Source organism: Haliotis asinina, chromosome 8, assembly GCF_037392515.1.
Source record: "Haliotis asinina isolate JCU_RB_2024 chromosome 8, JCU_Hal_asi_v2, whole genome shotgun sequence".
NCBI lineage: Eukaryota > Metazoa > Mollusca > Gastropoda > Lepetellida > Haliotidae > Haliotis > Haliotis asinina.
The window spans coordinates 35039371-35064201 of record NC_090287.1 but is presented as its reverse complement, the minus strand read 5'-3'; the positions used below and the strand labels follow the sequence as shown (position 1 = coordinate 35064201).

At 41.4% G+C, this 24831-nt stretch overlaps 1 protein-coding gene across 1 annotated transcript in view; it reads right to left on the bottom strand.

The window, feature by feature from the left end:
• Positions 1-3419: 3419 nt before the first annotated feature.
• Positions 3420-24831, bottom strand: part of LOC137294699 (adenylate cyclase type 10-like) — a 33321-nt gene continuing 11909 nt past the window's right edge. The window contains exons 11-31 of the mRNA XM_067825774.1: positions 22480-22556; positions 20185-20427; positions 19832-19985; positions 17649-17841; positions 16704-16778; positions 15816-16099; positions 13572-13794; positions 12986-13142; positions 12068-12541; positions 11858-11927; positions 11052-11247; positions 10438-10560; positions 10030-10211; positions 9348-9495; positions 8568-8659; positions 7845-7963; positions 7251-7347; positions 6543-6658; positions 5875-5995; positions 4530-4725; positions 3420-4295 (exon numbers count right to left, since the gene is read on the bottom strand). Of these exons, the coding sequence (XP_067681875.1) occupies positions 3906-4295; positions 4530-4725; positions 5875-5995; positions 6543-6658; positions 7251-7347; positions 7845-7963; positions 8568-8659; positions 9348-9495; positions 10030-10211; positions 10438-10560; positions 11052-11247; positions 11858-11927; positions 12068-12541; positions 12986-13142; positions 13572-13794; positions 15816-16099; positions 16704-16778; positions 17649-17841; positions 19832-19985; positions 20185-20427; positions 22480-22556 (3730 nt within the window). The 3' untranslated portion in view covers positions 3420-3905. The remainder of the gene's footprint in view (positions 4296-4529; positions 4726-5874; positions 5996-6542; positions 6659-7250; positions 7348-7844; positions 7964-8567; positions 8660-9347; positions 9496-10029; positions 10212-10437; positions 10561-11051; positions 11248-11857; positions 11928-12067; positions 12542-12985; positions 13143-13571; positions 13795-15815; positions 16100-16703; positions 16779-17648; positions 17842-19831; positions 19986-20184; positions 20428-22479; positions 22557-24831) is intronic.

Genomic DNA, 24831 nt, shown 5'->3' with positions numbered 1-24831 from the left:
TTAAATATGTATGTACAGTAAAGGTACATTTGAAGCAATGTGTATCAATTATAATTCCCCCAGATCTGTGTATATCATATTCATTGACATCTGTGTCATGATCATATGAACTATGTACCATATTCACAATTTATTGTGTCATTGTCATTTGAAGCTCTAGGCTCATTTGAAACAGGATCTTGAGTTGCATTGAAAAGTTTGACAATTTAGTAATAACAATATAGGAGGATGAACATTTTTGCATTTGTATGAATCTACGAGGGTAGATCCTTACACTGTTATCATCACAGTGTGAAAATATAGAAGCATCTTCAGATTCAGATTTATTGTGTCATCGCCTTCCAGTTGTCTAAATCTATGCTCAAGCTGTTGATCACTGGATTGTCTAGTACAGACGTGATTATTTACACACCGCTGACATATAGCTGGAATATTGCTGACTGATGTAAAATTAAATTGAAAAACACACCAACACTTTTATTTGAAACTAGATATCAATATAAATATATACATATACATCATGATGAATTTGAATGTGGGCACAGTGTATATCATATTCACTGAAAGCTGTTTAAAATTATGTTTACTTTCAGCTTGTTTAGTATGGTTACTTGAAGAGCTGTGTATATACAGGCTGAGATCTGCCTTAAACAGCTGCAGTGGAGCAAACTGTGTGGGCAATGGTTTATATGTGTTTATATTAAAGTATCTAAATAGTTTTGGGTAAGTGTTAGGTTTTTGTTTCATTAGCATGTACATTGACATTTGTTAGAACTACGTCTTTATCTTGTTGCACACCCTTTTTGTTAATTTTGATTTCCAACCTGACGTTATTTACATCACATGCCATAGACACAAAATTTAAATAGTTCTTATTTCTGTGGAGTAAGTAAACATTTTCCATTATTTTACTCCTTTAAATTTGTAAATTTATCTCTTCATTAAATTTTCCTCTAAGTGATATTCCAACAAAAAAACTTACATGTATGTATTTACCAGATTTTGACATTTTCTACTCAGTGCCAGATACTGTCTTAGTGCTAAATCATGATGTATAATAATGATTTGTATATTGTATGTAGGACAGAAGAGTCACAACGATGTTTATGTACAATGTGAAATGATTCATTTGTGGGTTACATTTTGTATTTGGAGAAACAGGTGATGGCTTCTTTGAATTAAAGGAAATGCTCAAGTGGTTTGTCAGGGATACCTTCATGGTACATTTATGTCATATATGATTAGTTGGGAAAGATGGTTGAAGTATTTCACATTTATGTCATATATGATTGGTTGGGAGAGATGGTTGAAGTATTTCATATATATTCGGACCTCTCTTCATTAACATTGCAAACCTCTCATGGAGGTTATATCAAATGAACTTATAAGCAGCAATAACGCTTCCATATCATCAGTTTGGTTAATAAAAAATGCAGACATTTCAGCATCTTCAAAATGAAACTGATCTGTCAGCTCTAAATGGAAACTAATAATGGACATGTTCAAAATGTGCAAATCTCATGTTCCATGAAATTACTCAAATACTAATAGGGTATAATATAAAGGGAGTTTCTGTTTACCTGTGGTTGGTTTTTGCCTGGGACACTGATTCATCTGACTTCAGTGATGCAACACCCGGGGAGGCTGAGAATGACTCCGAAGTGAACCTTTCAACATGTCAGGTGCTATGGCATACACGCCATCATGTATGTTACCTCCCAAGTTCAAATGTAGGACCTAGCAGTCTGTGTATTATATATTGAATGTAGCTAGAAGTCTGTTTTCGGTGAACCATTCACATCCTGGCTTTGGAAATAACTTCAGTGCCACCTTATAGCGGAGTTGATGTTGTTGCTTAGAGGGATGTGAAGTATAATATTTGTGGACCATGTCAGCAGCTGGACAGACATAATTTCATTGAGAATTTCTTCTTCACAATCACAGGCAGAGGTAGCATGGTCACTTTGTAGGCCTCACAGAGTTACATCCCTTGAGTCTGATATGGATGAAATACTGCCAGTGTGATTGTAAACTTAAACTCACTCACCTTTGACATGTGAGAATCTGACATTTGTCTGAGGTTCTGATTTATGGTTTGCCTATGCCATACCTACACGTTGGTTTTAATGAGGTTTATCACTTAGTTTTAATGAGGTTTATCACTTACAACATACAACAACCTTCCACATTATTTGTTACCGCAAGGACGAACTGAAATACTGGGCCAGTGGACTAGCCCTGTGGTTAAAGCGTTTGGTTGTCACGGAAGACCTTGGTTTGTATCCCCACATGCAACAATGTGTGAAGTCCATTTCTGGTGTCTTCCACCGTGATATTGCAGGAATATTGTTAAAAGCAGCATAAAACTAAACTCACTCACTTACTGAAATACTCTTCAAAGCAGTGCAAATGTCAGCTCACTAAACCAAACATCATTTGGCCAGTAGGGTTGTTGCTCCTTAAATATAACTTGATGCAGATTCTTTATGTCTTCAGAATTTCTAGATTACAGTTAGGTTTTTTTTCAGCCTTTGCATGTGACTGTACAGAGGGCACAAATAAAGTTGGTGGTACATGTATATGGGCCGATATATGTATGATGGATGTGTCCAATTCAAGAGTGATTTGTACACAGTATGTCTTTTATATGAGGATATATTTGTAAATAAAACAAATTAAACAGTTTGCCTCTTTCGCTTTACTTCATTGATAAGATCTTCCTGATTTATGCCCAGTCAGAAACAGCATGCTTCTGTCAACTATTTTTTGTCACAACGAAGTTGTGTATACACTTTACTGCAAGAGAGTCTTTACTGCAAGAGTCTGACTGATTGAATGTTTCAAACATCCCTTTGTTCAAATCAGTCATTTCAATGAGACGCCAAGACAAGACACCACTTGTTGGTCATGGGCTTCAAGAATAAAAAAGGGAATTTAACAAGAATATTTTCAATTTGCAGATGTTCTAATGAAATAAGCAGTAATCTTCTGCAATACTGCCTCATATTTTGTGCTTCCATATACTTGAAACCATCTGGAGAAATAATATTGCTCAACAGCTGTTGAAAAACAGTTCACAAATCAGCTTAAGACATATACATCTGTGTTTCGTAACAATGGATGATTTCATTTTAAATGTTGTACGATAAGAAGTGCAGATACTCATGGAACATAGGCATACAGTAATGCTTCCTTCCAGCACATTTGCCTATGGAATTTGTCGGGAATCTGTACACAAATGGAATTTAGTTTTGAGAAAGGATTTAGCAAGAATAATAATCTGAATCAAATCTTTCATTCCATGGGTGAGTTACTGTGAGACATATTTATGACCCTGTTTTATAAATACATGTTAGTTCTGAAATGTTCGATGATACATTTCAGGGATTGACAATGTCTTGTTAGAAGTAAATGCAAAATACAGTTCAAGGTGTTCCTTTATTACTGTTCTCTCTCTCCTGAACATTTATGGGTTTGAGTCATGGGTTCGAATCACTGGTTGGAGAGTAATTTTTTTAAAAAAATATATATATCGCAAATTTTGCTATCATACACGTTTTTATGTTATGATTAAAATATGTTTCAACTTTGAATGAAATTTGTGAAGAAATAAAATTCTAGTGCCTCACTTTTATATAGAATACACAATTGTTAAGCTCTACATATTATAAGGCATGAAACAATACATAACTGCAAAAGTCTAGAGTTTCCCTTTTAGAAATTATTGTCCAAACAGGGATTCGAAGCACTGGTTTGAGTACATTTTTGTTTTTTTTCAGTATCAAGAACAAAGATATCATTATCAACTATATTGCACTTTGCTCTTTCCCTCCAGAGGTAAACACATGACCTTACTTAGCCTCAAGCACCTGCTCTCCCACCTCGGGTATGTAATAGATACAATGTCACTCAAGGGGCAGAGGTTTGATCTTGTTAGATCTCCACCACCTAGTCCGACGAACCACTCTTCCTTGAGGCAGTGGTAAAGTGTACAGAACCTCCTCCCCCCTCGTTAACCTCAGACGCCAGTCCAAGAAGTGTTCCTCCACAGAGTCCACCCACGAAGTGTCCAGATAGTTGGTGGACATCTGTTCGTTCCACTGTCTCCAGTCATGTCTGACCAAGGAGAATTCCAGCAAATTGCCCTGCTTCTTGCACTGATGGACACATCCTATGAGGTATGACCTGGCGGAGAAGATCTTGCCCTGGAGTAGGGAGAAGTAAGCTCGGAGATGACACGCACGAGGTCTCAAGCCATGGTTCTTCTTCAATAGTTTCCTCAAGCATTTGAATTCCTGGAGATGTAGATTACTAATATTTAAAGCTTTGTAAACGACAAAATTAGTACACGTATTATTCAAAATAAACATCTTTAGAAAATGCTTTATGTATGAATATATTCTCGACGTTTTTTGTGAATAATTAAGTTGTTTATATTGTCTTACGTGAATCGGTACATGCCCAAAACATTTAACGTTCTGTGACCAGAATCCAATAAACTGTGTATATATGTGAGAAGAAAGCCTCACCTTGACAACGTCTGACTTGATCCTGTCGTGTACCCAGTCCGTGCCTCTCTGTATGGCCCTGCACATTGCTAACAACATGCACTCGACCTTCTTGCAGCGAGCACTCAAAGTAATATAGTTGTGCTCTCCCAGGTCATGATGCTCCCAGTAGTCGAACCAGGTCTGGGCAGTCTCCCACTGGCCTCTCCGACTGTACCTGTAGATGAACAGTGTGGGGCATGAATCATACGCTGACAGTTGTTGGTGTTAAAAGTCGTGTTTTAAAGAAACATGTCACAGAATTAGATTGACATGGGAATTTAATTATTTGATTTTAACATCTTTGCACTCGTCACCTGTCGTGTGGTATTGGTTGTGCATAGGTTCGTTTGGTGTTTAAACCACACAATATACCAGCAGTATGACGGTTGTAATTAATCGATTCTAGACCAGGCAATCCAGTGTTTGGTATTATGAGCATCGATCCTCGCAGTCGGGATAGGATGGCATGCACGAACCAGGTTAAAGAAACTGACCAGCCTACCGTTTGTCGCCTCTCACAAGCATGGGTTGCTTTGTACAAGGCCACTTTGGGCCTCCTTGCACAGAACTCTAAGGCGATCGTAAGTCACTATGGTAACCTCAGTGCAATGTTAAAGAATGGGAGAAAAGGTTAACCTCAGTAAAGGTTGCTTCGTGAAAGGAGATCCGGGTCCATGTGTGATCTTCATGTTACATTAGGCGTAGGTGACCTGGATGGTGATGCTAGGCAAAAGTACTGCCGTTAGTGTACGGCTTATACCATTCTCTCCCTTTAATAGTTCGGTCTGGTCATTCGATATCATAACTCCATGTTCTTATATGCTCATATTTATTATTAAGGCGAGATCTCTTCCTTTGCATCAATACTGGAAGTGAGCTCAATTCTCTTTTTTCCTTTGTCCGTAAACATAGCGAAGCACTCTCTCACGCTCACCTTATTCAGGCGTCAAAAGGCTGGTCTTATTTTTTAAATTTTCCTCTGGGGCGATAGGATAGCCGAGTGGGTAAAGTATTCGCTTATCACACCGAAGACACGGTTCGATTTCCCCAATGGGCACAACGTGTGAAGCCTGTTTCTGGTTTTCCCCGCTGTGATATTGCTGGAATATTGCTAACAGCGGCGTAAACGCCTGCTCACTGCCTTGCCTTTTCCAGTATTCAAACGTGAAGTTTGTCTTTCACGTTAAATTTAGTATATATGTATGATTGAACTGGGAGCTGAATAAAATAAGGCGCTAACTTCACGGACCATTGATCGAACTCGCGATATTTATGAATAATTCTCTTTGAGAACCTTCACAAACCACCGGTGGCTGTTTCTTACCAGACTGCTATGCACATAGCAATGTAGTAGCGTGCAACGTTGCCGTCAATGACGGCGTCGTAGTTCTTCAGGTAGACGCTTGCTTTCTTAAGACACATGAAGAATGTTTGCGTTGGGATGCCTGAAACCAGAGGAGTGGCAGGGAAACTTCAAACACTACTGACTACCTCCTTCTATGAGAGTTTTATACGTTACATCAAAACATGAAAGTGTGAACCGATTACAACGTAATTGTCATGAAAATATTTACGACTAGGGGGTAATGAGCATGAAAATATCGTCATAACATAATGTATAACAGTTTACTCTCTTCGTTACATTTCGTGGGTTAATGATTGTAGCAATGGCAGCAGAAGAGTGACAGGAGAACTTTGAACACTAATGACTACCTCCTTCTGTGAGAGTTTTAAAGATTACATCAAACATGAAGCTTTCAACCGATTACAGCGTGATTTTCATGAAAATGTTTACGAGTAGAATATGCATGAATATGCCCTCTTCGTTGATTACATCAAACATGAAACTTTCAACCGATTACAGCGTGATTATCATGAAAATATTTACGAATAGAATATGCATAAATATGCTCTCTTCGTTGCATTTCGTGGGTCAAAAACTGTGGCAGTGGATTCAGACATGTCCGTTTACTTCACGAGTGACGTCATCACCTGATGAGATCATGAGCTCCAGAGCGATGATGGTACCCCAGGTGTTGACCCCCCACCCCTCGAGGTCCGCGTAGATCTCGTTCAGCTTCTCCAAAAGCTCCTGGCAGTCCTGCGTCCTGCTCAGACATAACGTACAGAATATGAGCAAGTGAGTGACTTTAATTTTACGCCGCACTCGGCAATATTCCAGTTATATGGCTGCGGTCTGTAAATAATCGATTCTGGACCAGGCAATCCTGTGATCAACATCACGTGCATCGATCCGCGCTCTTGGGAACCGAAGACGTGTCAACCAAGTCGAGCCTGACCACCCGATCCTGTTAGTCGCCTCTTGCAATAGTCACAATAGTTTTAACTGGTTAAACAGGTGATGTTGAAACTGTGACCCACATTTGTAGATTATGTTAAGTGAAATTTCATGAAATGACTGAAGCATATTGATTGTTGCTACACAAAATGACGCGAAATGACTGATCCTCTTAGACAGTTCACGAAATGACTGATGAAAATGTTTGTTAGAGACACTTTTTCAAGAAATGAAATTTTCCTGATGAAAGGAGACAAGTAGTTTGGGGAACCAATTCTAAACTTCCTACTCACAGTCAGGGGAGGATGACAGACTCATGTACATTTCATCAGAGGCAAGATTTTTCGAAGTATTTTCTGAAACAAGTATTTTTCTTTTAAAACATTTCCAAATTCCTTCACCTGTTAGCCGCGAGGTAGGCCAAGGCTAGAATTGGGTAGATCCTCACTGTCAAGCGAGTGTGGCTCATGTGTCCCACGATCTTTGCTGCTACTTCTCCTGAAACGTGTAAAAAATACCACATTTTGGACAGAATTGCGTATAATAAACAGTGAATACCCTGGCAACCGGACTCCTTAAGCCAGATACGTTTATTGTCAGGAAAATACAAATACACAAATACAAGTGTATGTGAAACTCATCAGTCGTTAATGGAAACTTGATACAGAGAATGGAATTCATCGGCTTGTTCTTTAACCTGGAGCTCAAACATCGAGCTCTCTGCAAGTGCAAGTAAACATCTGATAGCTACAATAAAACGCTCAGACATTATTACCTTCTACAGGACGTGTTGGAAGTACAGTTTTATGTCACATATGCGATGCAATAAGCTGTTTGCAACCAAATAATCGACATTGAACCTTGTGTTCGACATTGAACCTTGTGTTAAAAAGTTGCCACAATGGTCCTGAAAATGAGCTTCACAGGCCGACGATGCCATGCTCACGAACATGCCCAAGAGTATTGGTTATAGGCAAATATTACATTATTCTTACCCCTGTCTATGGCCTGGGAGACGTTTCCTGCCGAGAGGGAGAGCAAGGCACTCTCACCCAGGGTCGTGGCCAGCGCCTTGACGTCATCATACAACAGTTCGTGACTTCGTGCACAGCATCTGAACAAAACCACACCTGACCAACTACTGCAAAACTCTGTATACCTGTATAACATGCATTTGTGTATTGTTTATGTGGAATATATGTAGATATTTGTTATTGTTTATGTGAAGGTGTGTTGTTCTTTATGTGGAAACAGACTTTTTTAAAAAAAACACACAAAAACATGCAGACGTCTGTTATTTATATGGGAACCTGTTGATATCTGTTGTTGTGTATGTTAACACATATGATCTTCTGGTTGTAATGTGAAAGCGTGTAGTTTTCTGCTGTTATTTTTGTGGAAACATCTTGATGTCTGTATCAAGCACAGAAATCATTTCATTTCATCATGCTACATGTTCATCAGAGAATTCTGGGATGTACGGGATAGTAGGTAGCCTAATGGTTCAGGTGTCCGCTCGTCACTTTAAAGACCCGGGTTCGATTCCCCAGATGGGTACAATGTGTGAAGCCTGTTTCTGGTGTCCCCCGTCGTGATATTGCTAGAATGTTTCAAAAGGCGTTTCACTCACTCATCCACCCACTCCCTCACTTACTCACTCAGCCAGTCAGCCTACCATCCACCCACTCGCCCACTCACGGACTCGGGGATGCACTTACGTTGCGTACAGCTCACTCTCTAGTCTGTGGGCCCTGGTAGACCAGGAACGAGCCCGGCACGCCTCGATGATGTGTATGTAACTCTCCAACACCTGTAGTCAACAGTATCTACACTTAACGTTGTATACATCACGTAAACATTGTACACGGAATGCTGTTTATCTTTGTCTTTCGAAAACAAACAAGAAAGAAGTTGTCCCCAATGCTCCAATACCCCTTCTTTAGTCTTGCGTATCCTACACGTATATGCATATGACGCAAGACTTATTTTGTTCAGATGTCTCTTTGGAACGAAATCGCCGTGTATGCTGGATGGTTTCTATGCTTCCCGAAATCATATTTTTCGTTCATGGAAGATCAAAATAGTCTACAAACCACTTAATAAGGCGTGTTTGAGTTGAGGAAAATGGTTTCGATGACAATAACGTCAATGCATGATCATCACACAACCCCTTTGACTGTGCGAATCGGTTCAAGGACTGTACATTTAGGTGTTAGTAATGACATAGCAAGGATCGTCATAGATACCGTTTGGACCATGATTTCATTGTCATAAAGGACAGAGCAATGATCGTCACACAAATCGTATTCGTGGGATAAAGATCATGATTTCAGTGATAACGGCTAAAAGAAGGATAGTCACAGAACCCGTTTGGGTGTTTTCATGGGTAAAAAATCATGGTTTTAATAACAGCAAGAAACGTCACAGAGCCATCACCCCATTACCCATGGAACACAGACCTTTATTTCATTAACAGTGATGGTGCAGATGGAACGAACCTGGTGGATGTGGACCTGCTTGCCCACTATGTTAGCAGAGTGTCTCCAGGCGTCCAGGATGAGGAGGTCCTTGTTACCCTGCTCCTTGTGAAGCCGACACAGATCCCCAAGCAGGTGCCCGCGTTCTATCCTCTTTCGGCTTGCTCGCCTGAATAATAAACGTTCTTAGTTTCGTTCTTATATTTCACGTATGGAGCTGGAACGACATGTGCTTTACACAGTACAGTATCTGTCAGTCAGATGAGGTTCAGACATCCTAGTTATGTGATTTTCACGAATACTGATTTGATTTGATTTCATTGCTGCTTTATCAGTTGGACAAGAGCAATGCAGGACCTCTTGAATATTTCTCTTCAGTCAGATTTATGAGAAAGAAGCCTACATAGTTTCCTCCTCTATGATTCGGGCAATATCCTATCAATGAAGTAGAGTGAGAACTTCTAAATCCACCCTCTGAATGATGGTGGGTTTTATCAAAGATGCTCTCTACAGAGCATGGGTGCCACACGACTATCAAGGTGGATACAGGAAATAGAGCTACACTTGTCGTATGGTTCTTGTTTGAAACGGAATCATGGGTACCAACGGGTTTTAATCATACTGTTTCAATGTTTCTTAGGATGGCGTGAGTATAGGAACATTCCAAAACACAACTGGAGCTGTTGCAAAACACGATACGTACTTGAGGACTCTGACGGATCCACCTTTAGTGAAATAGATGAACTTTGGGAATGATAAGAGTCTGAGTTTGAACATTTGGAAGCGGAGGTCTGTTTTACTGGCGGGTTCCGCCATGTCCAAAAGAGACGCGGCCTCCGTCAGGTAGACCCTAGCTTCGGGCAGTTGTCCAAGCTGTTGGAAGGTCTGAAGAGTAGTAGTTATTAATTGAAACAGTTCTGAACAATATTACAGATATACAGCGTGAGTCAGTCTTATATGGGAAGTGAATGGTGAAAGGGTGAATGCTTATGCTAGAACAACCAGCTGAAATGGCACTGTAAACCATTTACGAATCTGTGATTGGGATCAGCAGTCTTTGCTTTCAGAAGCATTACGTGACTGAACGCCATGATGACGAGTCAAATCTCACCTTTCCCATCAGTCGCTTTAGCCCAGCCTGTATATTGTTGTAATTGTTCACAATCTCCATGGGTTGGTTCGACTCTGTCAGCTTCTTGAACGATGATGCTGTCTCAGCAAACCATGACATTGCCTGCAGCGTTGGTTAAGATACTCAAATATAGATTCATGCTAGGTTAACTTTTCCAGTAGCATGTACGTCAAAAGATTTCTGCTAGGATAATTATTTAAATAGTATATAAGTTTCGGCTAGGACAATAATCAAAACAGTTAAAACGTCACTAGATTCCTGCTAAATGGTTATATAAATCACAAAAACGGATAAAGAGTTTTCCGCAAATTCACGTTCATCGTCGAAAGGGTTGACTGGGTAGGCCAGTAGTTGAAGCAGGTGTGTGTTCGTCACGTCCAAACATTCGTTTCTTCAGTATATTCCAGTGTTCTACTGTACAATATTGTATACAAATGAATGCTTCAATGAGATATTTAGACTCTCATCAAAGCGTCAGACATCAAGAGTAGTGCCCCGTCGTCAAGACGAGTAATAAGTAACTTTCTGACGTGAATATGTTTCAGCACCGAAGGTTGTCTCAGGAGTTGCACCCTAACAGTGCAAGTTCTTACCTGACCAGTCCTTTTCAGCACGAGACACACCAAACCGGCTTCCGTCTGTATGTCCAGCAGACTGTGCATATCATCCGCGGCGTTGTAATGGAACGCCATCCTCTCATACACCGGAAGTAGCTGTTCAAGAAGAGAGTTCCGACTTTTGTCTATCACCGCGCCTTCTAGGATCAGGTGCAGATGGGGTAACATCTCACTAATACGAAACAAGGAAACAATTCCTGATTTCGTTAGTCCAGGAGAATAGCTGTAAATTGCCGTCAGGTAATTTAGCAAGATTGACTCAGTCTGCTGCTTAGGTAAAGTTCCTTGCGTACCCATGCTCATAGACACATCATCCACAGTCATGGATTCACCATCAATGTTCATGGGCTCACCATCAACATTTATGGATTCACCGGTCAAGGATTCACCATCAACGTTCAAGGATTCACCTTCAATGTCCATGGATTCACCATCAACGTTCAAGGATTCACCACCAACGTTCATGGATTCGCCATCAGTGTTCATGGCTTCTCCGTCAACGTACGTTGGTGCATTATACAAGTTCATGGGTCCACTGACTATAAATATACATAATACACACTTTACTATTTCTATCAACATTAAGCAACGATGAGAATCGAATTCTTCTCTCACATATAGTACTCTAACATGTAATGTGAGATTCTGTCATCAATAATTCCATTTGGCATGATATCTATGCTGATTGTTACATTGAAAAATACGTAGTGACAGATTGTTAAAGTTCATAGATATGTCACATTGTTTTAGCTTCAAACAAAAACATAATCGAAATACACTACCCTGATTTTAAAATTGTCCGAAATCGTTCTGAGGTCTCATCATCAGTCCACGTCTTTTCCCTGTTTGTGTCTGAAACACACCGTGCCCATTGTCATATGACTGCTGGATAAAAAAGTTTAATAAATGACCTTTCATTCATTTGACTGGTACTACGATTAATGAAAGTTAAAGAAATTGTTATTTGAAACTATTCCCATAAACAGACATACGTTTTTCAGCTGCAGATTCCTTGCGGTTCGGGACGAACAGTTGAAACGGTACATTGCTCCTAATATCCTTGACCTTCCGTGCAATAAACTCAGCAGCCTTCAGATGCAAATGCTGCTTCTGCTTGCCCATCAACATTTCCTGAGCAGTGTCCTTGAGCAGCTTATGCCGGAACATAAGCGAATTGCACATGACATCCCCCTCTTCGCGGTCACCTCGTGGACAACAACAACCCGCTCTGGCCCTCCCGACTTCATCGCTACGACCTGTTGGCGGCAAACGTGATGAGGCACCGCTGCACGCAAACGTCCCATTCTCATACAGTCTTTTGAGGGAGGTGCTAACCTTGAAAGTGCTAGCCTGTGGGAGGACCTCCTCCACGCTCTGCCTGGTAAAGGGAGGGTCAAGAACAGCAGCGCACTTCACGATCAGTTGTTCTGTGGCTCGCATAGAATCTATCCTTGCTATAACCAAATCTGTAAAATGAACAGTAACATGAGTAAATGAGTGCTATTTAACCGCCAGTCGTATTATCAATCTCAACTCCCTGGGGATCATACAACTGCCACTTGGCGCATCGAGTTCATGTGGCTTTCCCATCCTTACGATAGGTAACTCCTGGGTGTCGACTTTATTTCGCGGCGGCCGTGGTCCAATCCATCTGGACCAGGTAAACTTGTGGTTGATATTATAAGCAACATTTCAGGTCGTTAGGTAACACTGACATTTCATCACCAAAGTCACCATAGTTATTAGTTGAGTATTATGACAAGCATTGATTACGACTCACAAATACTAACGAAAGGGCCTTAACCTCAATCATTCACTCATTCATTTCTCCGAAGTCATTACTCTCGGTAAATATTCAAATATACCAATCCTTAATGGTTAATGGTAATTGTTGGGATGGATAAGCATACCTTTCATAGCCTCGGGAACTTGAATGTCCTCGGGCGTTTTCCCAGGTGCCATGACACACGTTCTCGTCTGAAGAGTGTCGTTTGCCCTGGTCTTAGCAAACTTAAAGCCTAGGTCAGCAAGAACTTCATCCTGATTTTCCTCGTGTGATATTGAGTCCTGGGTTTATCAAAGAGACACGTGTACAGTAAGAACACCTGGTCTTTCGACAAGGACGTGGAACTTGGGATTTAACATGAACGTTTCCACCCAAATCCATTTTGAATTATTTCAGTTATTTGCCATGTGTTGCTGGTTTGTTTTGTTTACTTGCTGTTAAAAGCCGCAATATACCTGTCATAATGTGGTCGCTTCTAAATAATCAAATCTGGATCAGACAATCCGGTGATCAGCAGCATGATCGACGCATTTGGGATACGATGGCATGTGTCAACCAAGTCACCGAGCCTGATCACCCAATCCCGTTGGTCGCATCTGATGACATGCATGAGTAACTGAAGGCCCATTCAAACCTAGATCTTCGGAGGTATATTTGCGATGTGATGGCCCGAGCTTAAGAGTAGATCAGTATAAGTACTCTACACTTACGATTTCAGCATATGTTTCGGTCCGTATAGAACGTCTCCGCTCAATGGCCTTCCCACCAGTGGTTAACTTGGTAATGAGAGCCTTCTTAGGAGCCACGACTGATGTTCTGAAGGTGTTGTGGGCGTTGTCGTTGTAGCGGATGAGAATTTGGCGTCTGTCGTACATGTCCCGGAGTAGTTGTTCCACCCATGAGGGAACGCCGTGACTTATGTCCCGTAATAACCTGAAAATGCAGTGGCGTTGTACCAACAGTAGCAACAATAAACAACAATAACAAACAACAACGCAATATTGGTCCCTAGATAGTCTTGTTAGTACTCGACAATTTACAAATTGACGTTCTGTAAATATTCACTATTGTCCATATCAATCTAATATTTACCACTATTGTCCATTTGACTAACATTTACCACCAAGGTGATTTCACCCTAACATTTACCACCAATGTGATTTCACCCTATCATTTAAAACCAAGGTGATTTCACCTTAACATTTACCACCAAGGTGATTTCACCCTGTCATTTAAAACCAAGGTGCTTTCACCTTAACATTTACCACCAAGGTGATTTCACCCTGTCATTTCAAACCAAGGTGATTTCACCATAACATTTTCCACCAAGGTGAGTTCACTCTCACATTTACCACCAAGGTGAGTTCACTCTCACGTTTACCACCAAGGGGAGTTCACTCTCACATTTACCACCAAGGTGAGTTCACTCTCACATTTACCACCAAGGTGAGTTCACCCTATCATTTAAAACCAAGGTGATTTCACCATAACATTTTCCACCAAGGTGAGTTCACTCTCACATTTACCACCAAGGTGAGTTCACTCTCACATTTACCACCAAGGTGAGTTCACTCTCACATTTACCACCAAGGTGAGTTCACCCTAACATTTACCACCAATGTGATTTCACCTTAACATTTACCACCAAGGTGATTTCACCTTAACATTTACCACCAATGTGATTTCACCCTATCATTTAAAACCAAGGTGATTTCACCCTAACATTTACCACCAATGTGATTTCACCCTATCATTTAAAACCAAGGTGATTTCACCATAACATTTTCCACCAAGGTGAGTTCACTCTCACATTTACCACCAAGGTGAGTTCACTCTCACATTTACCACCAAGGTGAGTTCACTCTCACATTTACCACCAAGGTGAGTTCACTCTCACATTTACCACCAAGGTGAGTTCACCCTAACATTTACCACCAATGTGATTTCACCTTAACATTTACCACCAAGGTGATTTCACCTTAACATTTACCACCAATGTGATTTCACCCTATCATTTAAAACCAAGGTGATTTCAGCTTAACATTTACCACCAAGGTGATTTCACCCTATCATTTAAAACCAAGGTGATTTCAGCTTAACATTTACCACCAAGGTGATTTCACCCTATCATTTAAAACCAAGGTGATTTCACCTTAACATTTACCACCAAGGTGATTTCACCCTGTCATTTAAAACCAAGGTGATTTCACCTTAACATTTACCACCGAGGTGATTTCACCCTGTCATTTCAAACCAAGGTGATTTCACCATAACATTTTCCACCAAGGTGAGTTCACTCTCACATTTACCACCAAGGTGAGTTCACTCTCACATTTACCACCAAGGTGATTTCACCCTGACATTTAAAACCAAGGTGGTTTCACTCTGACATTTACCATTGGCAGTTTTCAGTGTAAAACCCATTTGCGAAGTCAGCCATTGCAGAAATAATTAAGTATTTCGTCATTCATTGTTTGAAAACAACAGCGGTACAACTGGCGTAGGAAGCATTTGGGAGGGGTTATCAGCTCTGATGAACGTTGGCATTGCATTTTAGTGGCTGATAGGAGAGCTATGGATTGGCATCTCACAAAGGAAAGTTTCAACATGGAATCACTTTATTCCACAATCTCGAGCGTCGTTTCTTTTGCCTTTCAGTATATTTGATTAAAAAAAAGAATGCACATCGATGCGGAAATAACAGAAATAATAAACTTGTTAATCGATTGTCTGATACACTCCATTATCTGTCAGTAGTGACAAAAATGTTGAAACATTTTTTAGTTTCGAAAAAACACTACTCGGGAGAGATAATCCTGTAATTTTGAAGGTATTGCTCAACATGTTCAAAGTCATACTGGGTGTGGGTGATAACATATGAAATAGTCCATAGACGAAATTAAATGGCTGGAGGCAGAGTTTGAAATGAATACTGTTGTTGGTTCCCAACTTACTTTTCCAAACCCTTGGGGATACTGACGACCTCTAGCAACTGACACGCCAAAGCAGATACAAGTGAAAGGTCAAGACCGTACACATCCATCACAATGGACGTCTTCTCGTCAAATAAACTTTGAGCTTCTGGACACGGAGGGTTCTCTATAACATTCGGTCTGGTAGACAGGGTAAGGAGACAGTGAGAATGGTCAATCAGCGCTCTGATACATGGCCACGACTCCTTGTCACAGAAGTGCATGTCGTCAACGATGACGGCGGTGGGACCCAGAGAGTCAAGGCACTGAAAATTGAAAGGTTAATTACCCAGCGAGTAAGCTTGTACACAAATAGACCGGAAGCAAGGCTTGTTTTCAATATCAATTTAAATGATAATATTACATACAACCCCTGGTATTCTCTTTTCTTTAATGTTTGTAATCCGTGGATCTCATTAGTCTATTCTGAGCATTAGAAGCATGCAGTAACAAAGTTTTTTCCTGTTTCCTGTTGAAAAAGACTGGTGACTATTTGAGTTGAAGACTGACATCAATGGGCCAGGATTTGACGTTTGTTTAAAATGTCACTATTGCGAGATTGATTTTACTTATGTTAATCAGTGTGAAATCTAAAGACAGCACAACATATAACTTTCTTCTTATGATGGTACGTGACAATAGTTTCACTGGATCTAAGTCCCGTGATTTATAATAATTAGTTGCCTCACTTCGAATTTCTCGTTGGATATTATCTGTTGTATTTCTGCATCATACCCGCAGAGTGGTGATTCACCAAGGTCTCACTTCGCCACTTTTGGCGTGCCTCCTACAATTCCTGACAGGAATTTGAACATCTTCATACATTTCACAGTAAGTAAAATGAATACATTAACTCATGTGGACACTCACCATATGCGTGAGGAATTCAAAAACCTGCATCCTAGCGGTAACTGATGCTTGATTCATATGCGAGGCTGGTATCGGCTGCAAAAAGGTATCACAGTTGGATTAACAGATGGTTAATTTCACAGATAGTATTCCACTGGGCCTTCCATGATAACAATTTACGTATTGACTTTCACGACGATTAGATTATATGCGATTGTTGTGGTCGCTCTAAAATAGTCCAGCTATATGTACATAATCGAATCTGGACCAGACAATCCCGTGACTGAGATCATGAGCACCGATCTTGGAACTGAGATACAAGGACATTCATCAACCAATTCTAATACCCTAATCCTGCTGACGCCTCTTTCGATAAATACGTGGGCCTGTATAACAACTGTACCCGGATCTTTACCAGTTTTAGGTTCAGTGAACAATGAATTACACCGCGTATATTCGTATTCAAGGCTGTCGACAGGAAGCTAAGTGTTCCACATGCCATACCTAAGTGGAGCGTCAATCCAGGGTTCCGATCCAAAGTTGTCCATGGCTCTACAACATGTGTACGTCTACGACAGGTCGTAAAGTTACAAATACTTTGCGGATTGGAACCCAGGGACCAAAGCAGTGACCCAGAGCTGAGTAGTTTGAGCGATATGTTCGGGAAACTATAACATGGTGAAGGTAACAACGTTCCCAAACCATGGCTTTAAATATATAGATATACCGGCTAATGAGTGAGTAGCTGAAGTTTAGCTATATTCTTGTAACATAAGGGCGGGGGACACCATATATGGATTCGAACAAGAGTGTTGGGCCAAGTCTGGATTGATTCTAACCACTGGTTGATGATGATGATGATGATGATGATGATGATGATGATGATGACGATGATGATGGTGATGATGATGAGGAGGAGGAGGAGGGGAGGAGCAGTAGGATGGTGTGAGGACTGCAGCAGTTTACCTTTGTGGACATCAGGTCGACAACCGCTGCGATATGCTGGTCCATGCCACACAGCCTCATGGTTTCCATGACGGCGGGTTCCTTCTCCACCTTCTGCGAGTAGCCGCAAATCGACAGCAGCATCCGGAGTAGATGCCTGGCCAGGAAGTACGGCGTGTTGACGTTCAGGAGGTTCAGACTGCAGCTGATCATTCTGTGATGGACATAGTATGTACTGGCATATGCTGTTTGTTTTGGGTTTTTTGGTTAAACATCGTACTCAGCAATATTTCAGGAGTGAGTGAGTGAGTGAGTTTAGTTTTACGCCGCACTCAGCAATATTACAGCTATATGGCGGCGGTCTGTAAATAACCGAGTCTGGACCAGACAATCCAGTGATCAACAACATGAGCATCGATCTGCGCAATTGGGAACCGATGACATGCGTCAACCAAGTCAGCGAGCCTGACCACCCGATCCCGTTAGTCGCCTCTTTCGACAAGCTGAGTCGCCTTTTATGGCAAGCATGGGTTGCTGAAGGCCTATTCTACCCCGAGACCTTCACGGGTCCAATATTTCAGGAATAGGATTAGCTATGCTCTTTAAACAATCAAGTCTGGATCAGACAGGCCAGCGATTGCCATCATGAGCATCACTGGGAAAAGATGACATGCATCAACCAGGCCAGTCAGCCTGATCCCGTTAAACTCTTACGACAAGAGTGGGTTGCTGAAAGATCCATTCATTCATTGGTCCATCTGTATTGCGGACCCGTGAAGATCCAGGGTAGAATAGATCTTCAGCAGCCCATGCGTGCAACAAAAGGTGACAAGGCTTGTCGTAAGCCTTTGACTAACGAGATCGGGTGGTCAGGCTCGTTGACACATGTCATCAGTTTCCAGTTGTGCTGACAGATTCTCATGCTGTTGATCACTGGATCGTCTCGTCTAGACTCGATTATTTACAGACCGCCGGCATATAGCTGTATTATTGCTGAGTGTGGCGTAAAACGAAACTATCTGCATTGCGTGTTAGTTTCACTGTAAACGATAGAAACAGTCTTGTCCTATGGAACACGCTGACAAAGAGACGGGATCTGGACGCCAGCTTAGACTCGTGACACGCAAAGAAGTAATGTGTATCTATCAGTAAAACCCCTGTCGGCTCGGGAAACAAGTCACACTGACATAGACACCGAATTGATGAGGACATCTGGAACACATGAATATTACCAGCACGGACAACGAATTATTCATTTTCTGAGAAAATAGTACGTTTGGTTACATTATGAACAATTTATTAGCTTTATCATGGTGTGTCAGCCAAATGTCATGTGAAAGTTTGCAGGATGGGTGAATGTTTTTTCATTAAAGAGAGAGCACACTTGAACAGACGACCAGCGAGGCCTGGATGGGTGGGGTTTTCATTTTGTACACCCGTGACGCTGCAAAAAAGCAGACCCTCACGAACATGGTATTGCACGATGGACTAACCACATGCATTAGAAGCACTGCGCCTCCAATCTCCAGTCAAACTGGTGGGATACCTGTGGCATACCAGTTTGTGACTGGAATGATCGGAACACGGCATACCTGAGGTTCCCATGTGACACATCGGAACGTGACGTACCTGAGGTTTCCTTGTGAGACACCTGCACATGCAGTACCTGTGGTTCACCTGTGACCCACCGGAACATGACATACCTGAGGTTCTCCCATGACACCCCGGGACATGACGTACCTGAGGTTCTCATATGACGCACCGAGACATGACATACATCAGGTTCTCCTATGACACACCGAGACATGACATACCCGAGGTTCTCCTATGATACACCGGAACATGACACACCTGAGGTTCTCCTGTGACACACCAGGACATGACATATCTGAGGTTCTCCTATGACACACTGGAACATGACATACCTGAGGTTCTCCTGTGACACACCAGGACGTGACATACCCGATGTTCTATGACGCAGAGGAACATAACATACCTACGGTCTCCCGTGACACACCAGGACCTGACATACCTGAGGTTTACCTATGACACACCTGACGTTCTTCTGTGAAACACCGGAGCATGACATACCTGGGGTTCTCATATGACATATACCAGGACATGACACACCTGAGTTTCCTTTGTGAGACACCTGCGCATGACGTACCTGAGGTTCTCTTATGACGCACCAGGACATGACATACCTGAGGTTCTCCTGCACGGCTAGAAAACACAGAGCATCGAGAAGCCTCGTCTTCCCCATCCCCGCGGATCCCACGAATACAAGATGGCGGTGTTTGACGGTGTCGTGAATGTTCTGTATCTCCCCCAGGAACATTTGCTTCTCCTCATTCCGTCCTACGGAACAATGGAATATCAAAACTATACCTGTTTTCACAAGGTCGATCTGTCGGAAATAGTTCAATACAAGGGGACACTGGTTTCTGTTTAAACAACGTACTAGCAAATACGTTTCTCCATATCAATAAGTAAAAGGTAATGATTTTTACGTGAATATTACTTTAAAACCAGTATTACAGGGTATTTGGTATCTTACCTAACAATGGGTACTCGAAGTACGGAATACTGTTTTCAATTTCTGAGCTGTCTCTGTCAGCATCAGGGAGGCTGAATTCACGGATGATTCCTATATTCCGCAGTCCTTTCATTCGTTTGGTTACCAAGACAACGAAGTTTTCGGGGGGAAGACGGCACGAGTGGAAAGTGTCGTCATCACACGTGACTTTGTTGGGGTAGTGCATCATCAGCCTGGCCGCCATATTGACTTTCCGTCCTATCACTGTGGGGACAAAAGGAGAAATAGATGGGAGGTCTTCAAGTTAGAGTCGCCGATGAGTTAGCATCCACGGTATCTGTCCTGCCTTGAAGTTTTCTTTACACGCACCTGTTCTTGTTAACAACCCAACAAAGATGTTTCCCCTCCACATGCACCTATTCATGTTAACAAAGTAACATAGATGTCGCGTCTCACATGCACCTATTCATGTACAGCCTAACATAGATGTCGTATCTCACATGCACCTATTCATGTACAGCCTAACATAGATGTATCTCACATGCACCTATTCATGTACAGCCTAACATAGATGTCGTATCTTACATGCACCTATTCATGTGAACAAACCGACATAGAAGTTGTCTCTCCGCATGTACCTACTCATGTTACAACCCGATATAGAAGTTGTCTCTCCGCATGCATCTATTCATGTTAACAACCCAGTATAGAAGTTGTCTCTCCGCATGCACCTACTCATGTGAACAACCCGATATAGATGTTGTCTCTCCGCATGCACCTATTCATGTTCCAGCTATATGGCGGTGGTAGGGAAATAAACGAGTATAGACTGGATTTCAGTGATAAACAACCTGAGCATCAATCTACGCAACATGTGTCACCAAATCAGCGACTCTTACCATCCTATCCCATTAAGCCTCTTAAGACAAGCATGAGTTCTAAGACCAACCAATTCTAACCAATTCTATTCCTGTCTACAGAAGAACACAGAAGTTATCTCGACACATGTGCCTATTCGTGTTAACCTAGAAGTTGTCTCTCCACATATGCCTATTCATGTTAACTTAGAGTTGTCTCCACATACTCGTGTTGTCAGTCATACCTAGAAGTTGTTGCCACCCATATGCATGTATCTTGCTGACTACCAAACTGGTTTGAATACTGCGGCCAAAAAGGGTATTTGCAGTTAGTTGAATCAGGTTGAACGACTCAATAATAGCCTTGCTCCATGACTGTACTAAATGCTAACCCCATGGATGAATACTAGTAGTAATTCTCTTCTATACAGAGGCAAGTATAGATAGGCGGACAGTAAGCAGGCCAGTCTGTGATTTAATTTTTTAAAACAAATATTCATTTAAACTATTAATTACGGCCTTAGACGCTTTGGGAAGTCTAGCTTAACTGCACATGGAAGTAAAACCTAAAATTAGTTTTCCTTACACAGAATTTAAATAATTTGAAAATCGGACGCTATATGGATACAAAGTTTTCCTCTATCCTCTAGCATCTAGCAGGAAAAAAGAAACGTGTATATTCCGTGTAAATTAAAACAAAAGCATCGACTTGTGAATATCTTAAACATAATGTACATGTACAGCGGACAGTCGATAACTCAGGCACCGCTAATCGAGAAAGTGTGGGTACTATTGAAGGGGTCTCTTCAGACGGACATCGCAAGTGATGTAAACTTCAGCATCACACCATACACGCTGTGCGGTTAAAACATATTTATTTCATTAAAAAAGCGAGTGAACTGAACTAAATTGGTCAACAAGCTCAAAGCAATTTTTTTACTAACCGCTCCACTATACATAGACAGACAGCATAACAGTATTATAACAGTATTATGACAAGAGAAAATGATATCTAATGAAAATTGATGTTATGACATGTAGTCTGAAGATTAAGACCATGATGATTATATAAATCTATGGAATCTGCAGTCGGCACCAGTAGTAGTATAGTTTTTAGAATTGTATGTTGTAGTATGACTTGCTCAGTAAACCGTCCAGTTCCATTTATACTGATGGACTGATATACGCGCGTCTATCTGATCAGAGTGTCTAGCTGTAGATGCGTGCAAGTGTGCCTACCTGCCTGTCTGTCTGCGTAAGTTTATGTATTGTACGTTTCGCATATTGTGTATTATTAGCTATTTCAGTCTCGTTATAACATTTTAGATAAGTATTAGTTTTTTATTGTCTTTCATAAATAGATGTGTGAATAGTCACACATATAACCGCCCCTGTCTATTGTTTGTGTAAATAGGGCAGAAAGTGCTTGTTTGGCATCCAATGGCAAGGGAGAGCTTACCGGAGTATTCGTGACGTCGTGCATGACCGACCACTCCGCAGAAGGTCGTTCCCGTTGTTACCCCAATTGACACTCGTCTGAAAGAGACAAAGAGTACCATTCTTTACAGGTGTCACACACTCTAATTAACACAACATCTAGGCGTTGTTTTTGTCCCTGCACAGCTTTGCTGTTTTCGGCTATGTTTGTTTAACGGTAAATATTGGCATTGAGCTGTGAACACATCATCGTTTCACGATAAACTTGCAATACATAGGACCGTAGCGTCGTTTAATTGTATGCGTTTCTTCATGTTTCTGGTAGCATTTACATAGATGCAAGGAAATATGAATTATACACGTGATGAAGACTACAAACCCTCTGCATTACATAGCTCATTGATTAAATGTATGGACAAAATAAAATAAAAAAAAAAACCAAAAGCAAAAAATGACGCAAACTGGAAATGTAGCGTATGGCGTATGATTACGCACACATATATAAAAAAACACTGAAAAACAAGTCATTGTTTGTTTTGCCCATAATTACTTAACATATTACGTAAATAACTTGAATACAATCTTTGAAGTCACGTCACTAATATTCTTGTCCCTCTATGCATTGTCAGAACTGGTGATGTGGTGACACAATTCACTTTGGCTTGTGTCAGTCCATATTCATGCTATTTATATTTTCATGAATAAGATATGTTTATAACACAATTCACTTGCAACCCTAACATGTCAAATTTGAGGTAGTGTTCAGTTGAAATAATTGTTCAGTTGAAATGCTTTCAGAAAATGAATTATTATTTGTTTAAAGTACAGGTTACTGCTGACCTAATCTAGCATGTAAGATCAAATGACTTTTGATTTTGATATTGTTTTAACAGAAACGTGGTCTGTATAAAACGCCGCATTGCAGAATGGCGGTTATAATAAGGTATTCATATTGTACGGAAGTACCAGGTTATCAGAAAGGTCATTTTCTTAACCTTTGGTGAAACACATGTCACCACAGGCAATTGCTGTATTGTTCACACACACAAAGTACAGTTCACCCAAGCGGAGACGTCTTCCACACCGTCCATTCAGATGGGCTTATAGTGCGACTCAAAGCGGTCCAGCGGTATATAGGTGGGTACACATACCCCTTCTTTATTTAACCAACGATCGATAAATTCACCATAGCATGTTGAAGTCATGAGGGGAAATGTTAGCGTGACACGTTACACTTAACCTGGTGGAAAGTACCTTAGAGTTGTTTGGGATTAGCACAACCTGTGTCTCTGATTAGTGTCATGTTTTAATCCTTGTGAAACCAGTGGTTTAATCTGATGTAATTCCTGTACATCCAGGAGGAAAAGATTAACTTGCCCCACTGACCCGCTGGGAACGAGTCAAGAGAGGAGGCATGACTATGCAGAAGATTACAGTCACTGTAGGTACGCTGACAAAGGACACTTAGGCATAAACCCTGACGGATATGTTGCGCTCCAGTGAGTTTTAGAAGGTCGTTTTGCCCTTTTGGATTACATGTTCCTGTTTTGAGCTTTCCTTAGAAAACCCCAGCGCTGAGTTTTGCAACAGTCAGCCCAGCCATCCCGTGCAAGCCCTGGATTCAATCATGACTAGTATTGATAGCTACATGGCAGGTCAAGCGAGTCCGCTGGAAGATGACGAGAGATTTCAGACCCCGCCTTCCTCTCGCTACCAGTCGTCTGCTAGCCTCGCCAGCAGCGCGAAGAGCGTGTACCTGTCCGCTTTGGATCTGTACGACGGGGCAGACGAGATGGATATACCAGCAGACGACAACGATGAAGCGGGAGTGTCGCCCCGGAACGGAGAAGCAGGTAAGACTGAGATATACTACTCTCCCCTGGGAGGAAGCGACGACGACGAAAGGCACGACGCGAATGACGATCCGTATCATGTTTCTGAAACAGCACCCCTCACGAAAACAGGGAACGGGGAGGCAGAGGACGCTAGAAAAAATGTTTCAGAGCCCGATTTTGGTAATATCGAGGATTTACGTGAATGCAGTTGTCTCATGTGCAGTCTTCGCCAAAGAGCTAAAGAGATCATCGATTCAAAATGGAAATATCTTATTAGTGCATTGAAGTGCAGTGACCTAAATTGCCCCAACTATGACAAACTCACTCAGGGCGAACTGCTTTCCTGGTTGGATAGTCACAAAGAAGGGGACACAAACATAGACTTTGTACAGAGGTGTTACCGTAGAGACAAGCCTTGGTGTAATACTATTCAAAAGGAGCAGAGTCAGCTATTTTTCTTCTTCTTTCTGTTAGTGAATGACATTTTCAAACTTTCGACTGGTGGGAATGGGCAGAACGCAAAACATGAATCGTATCCA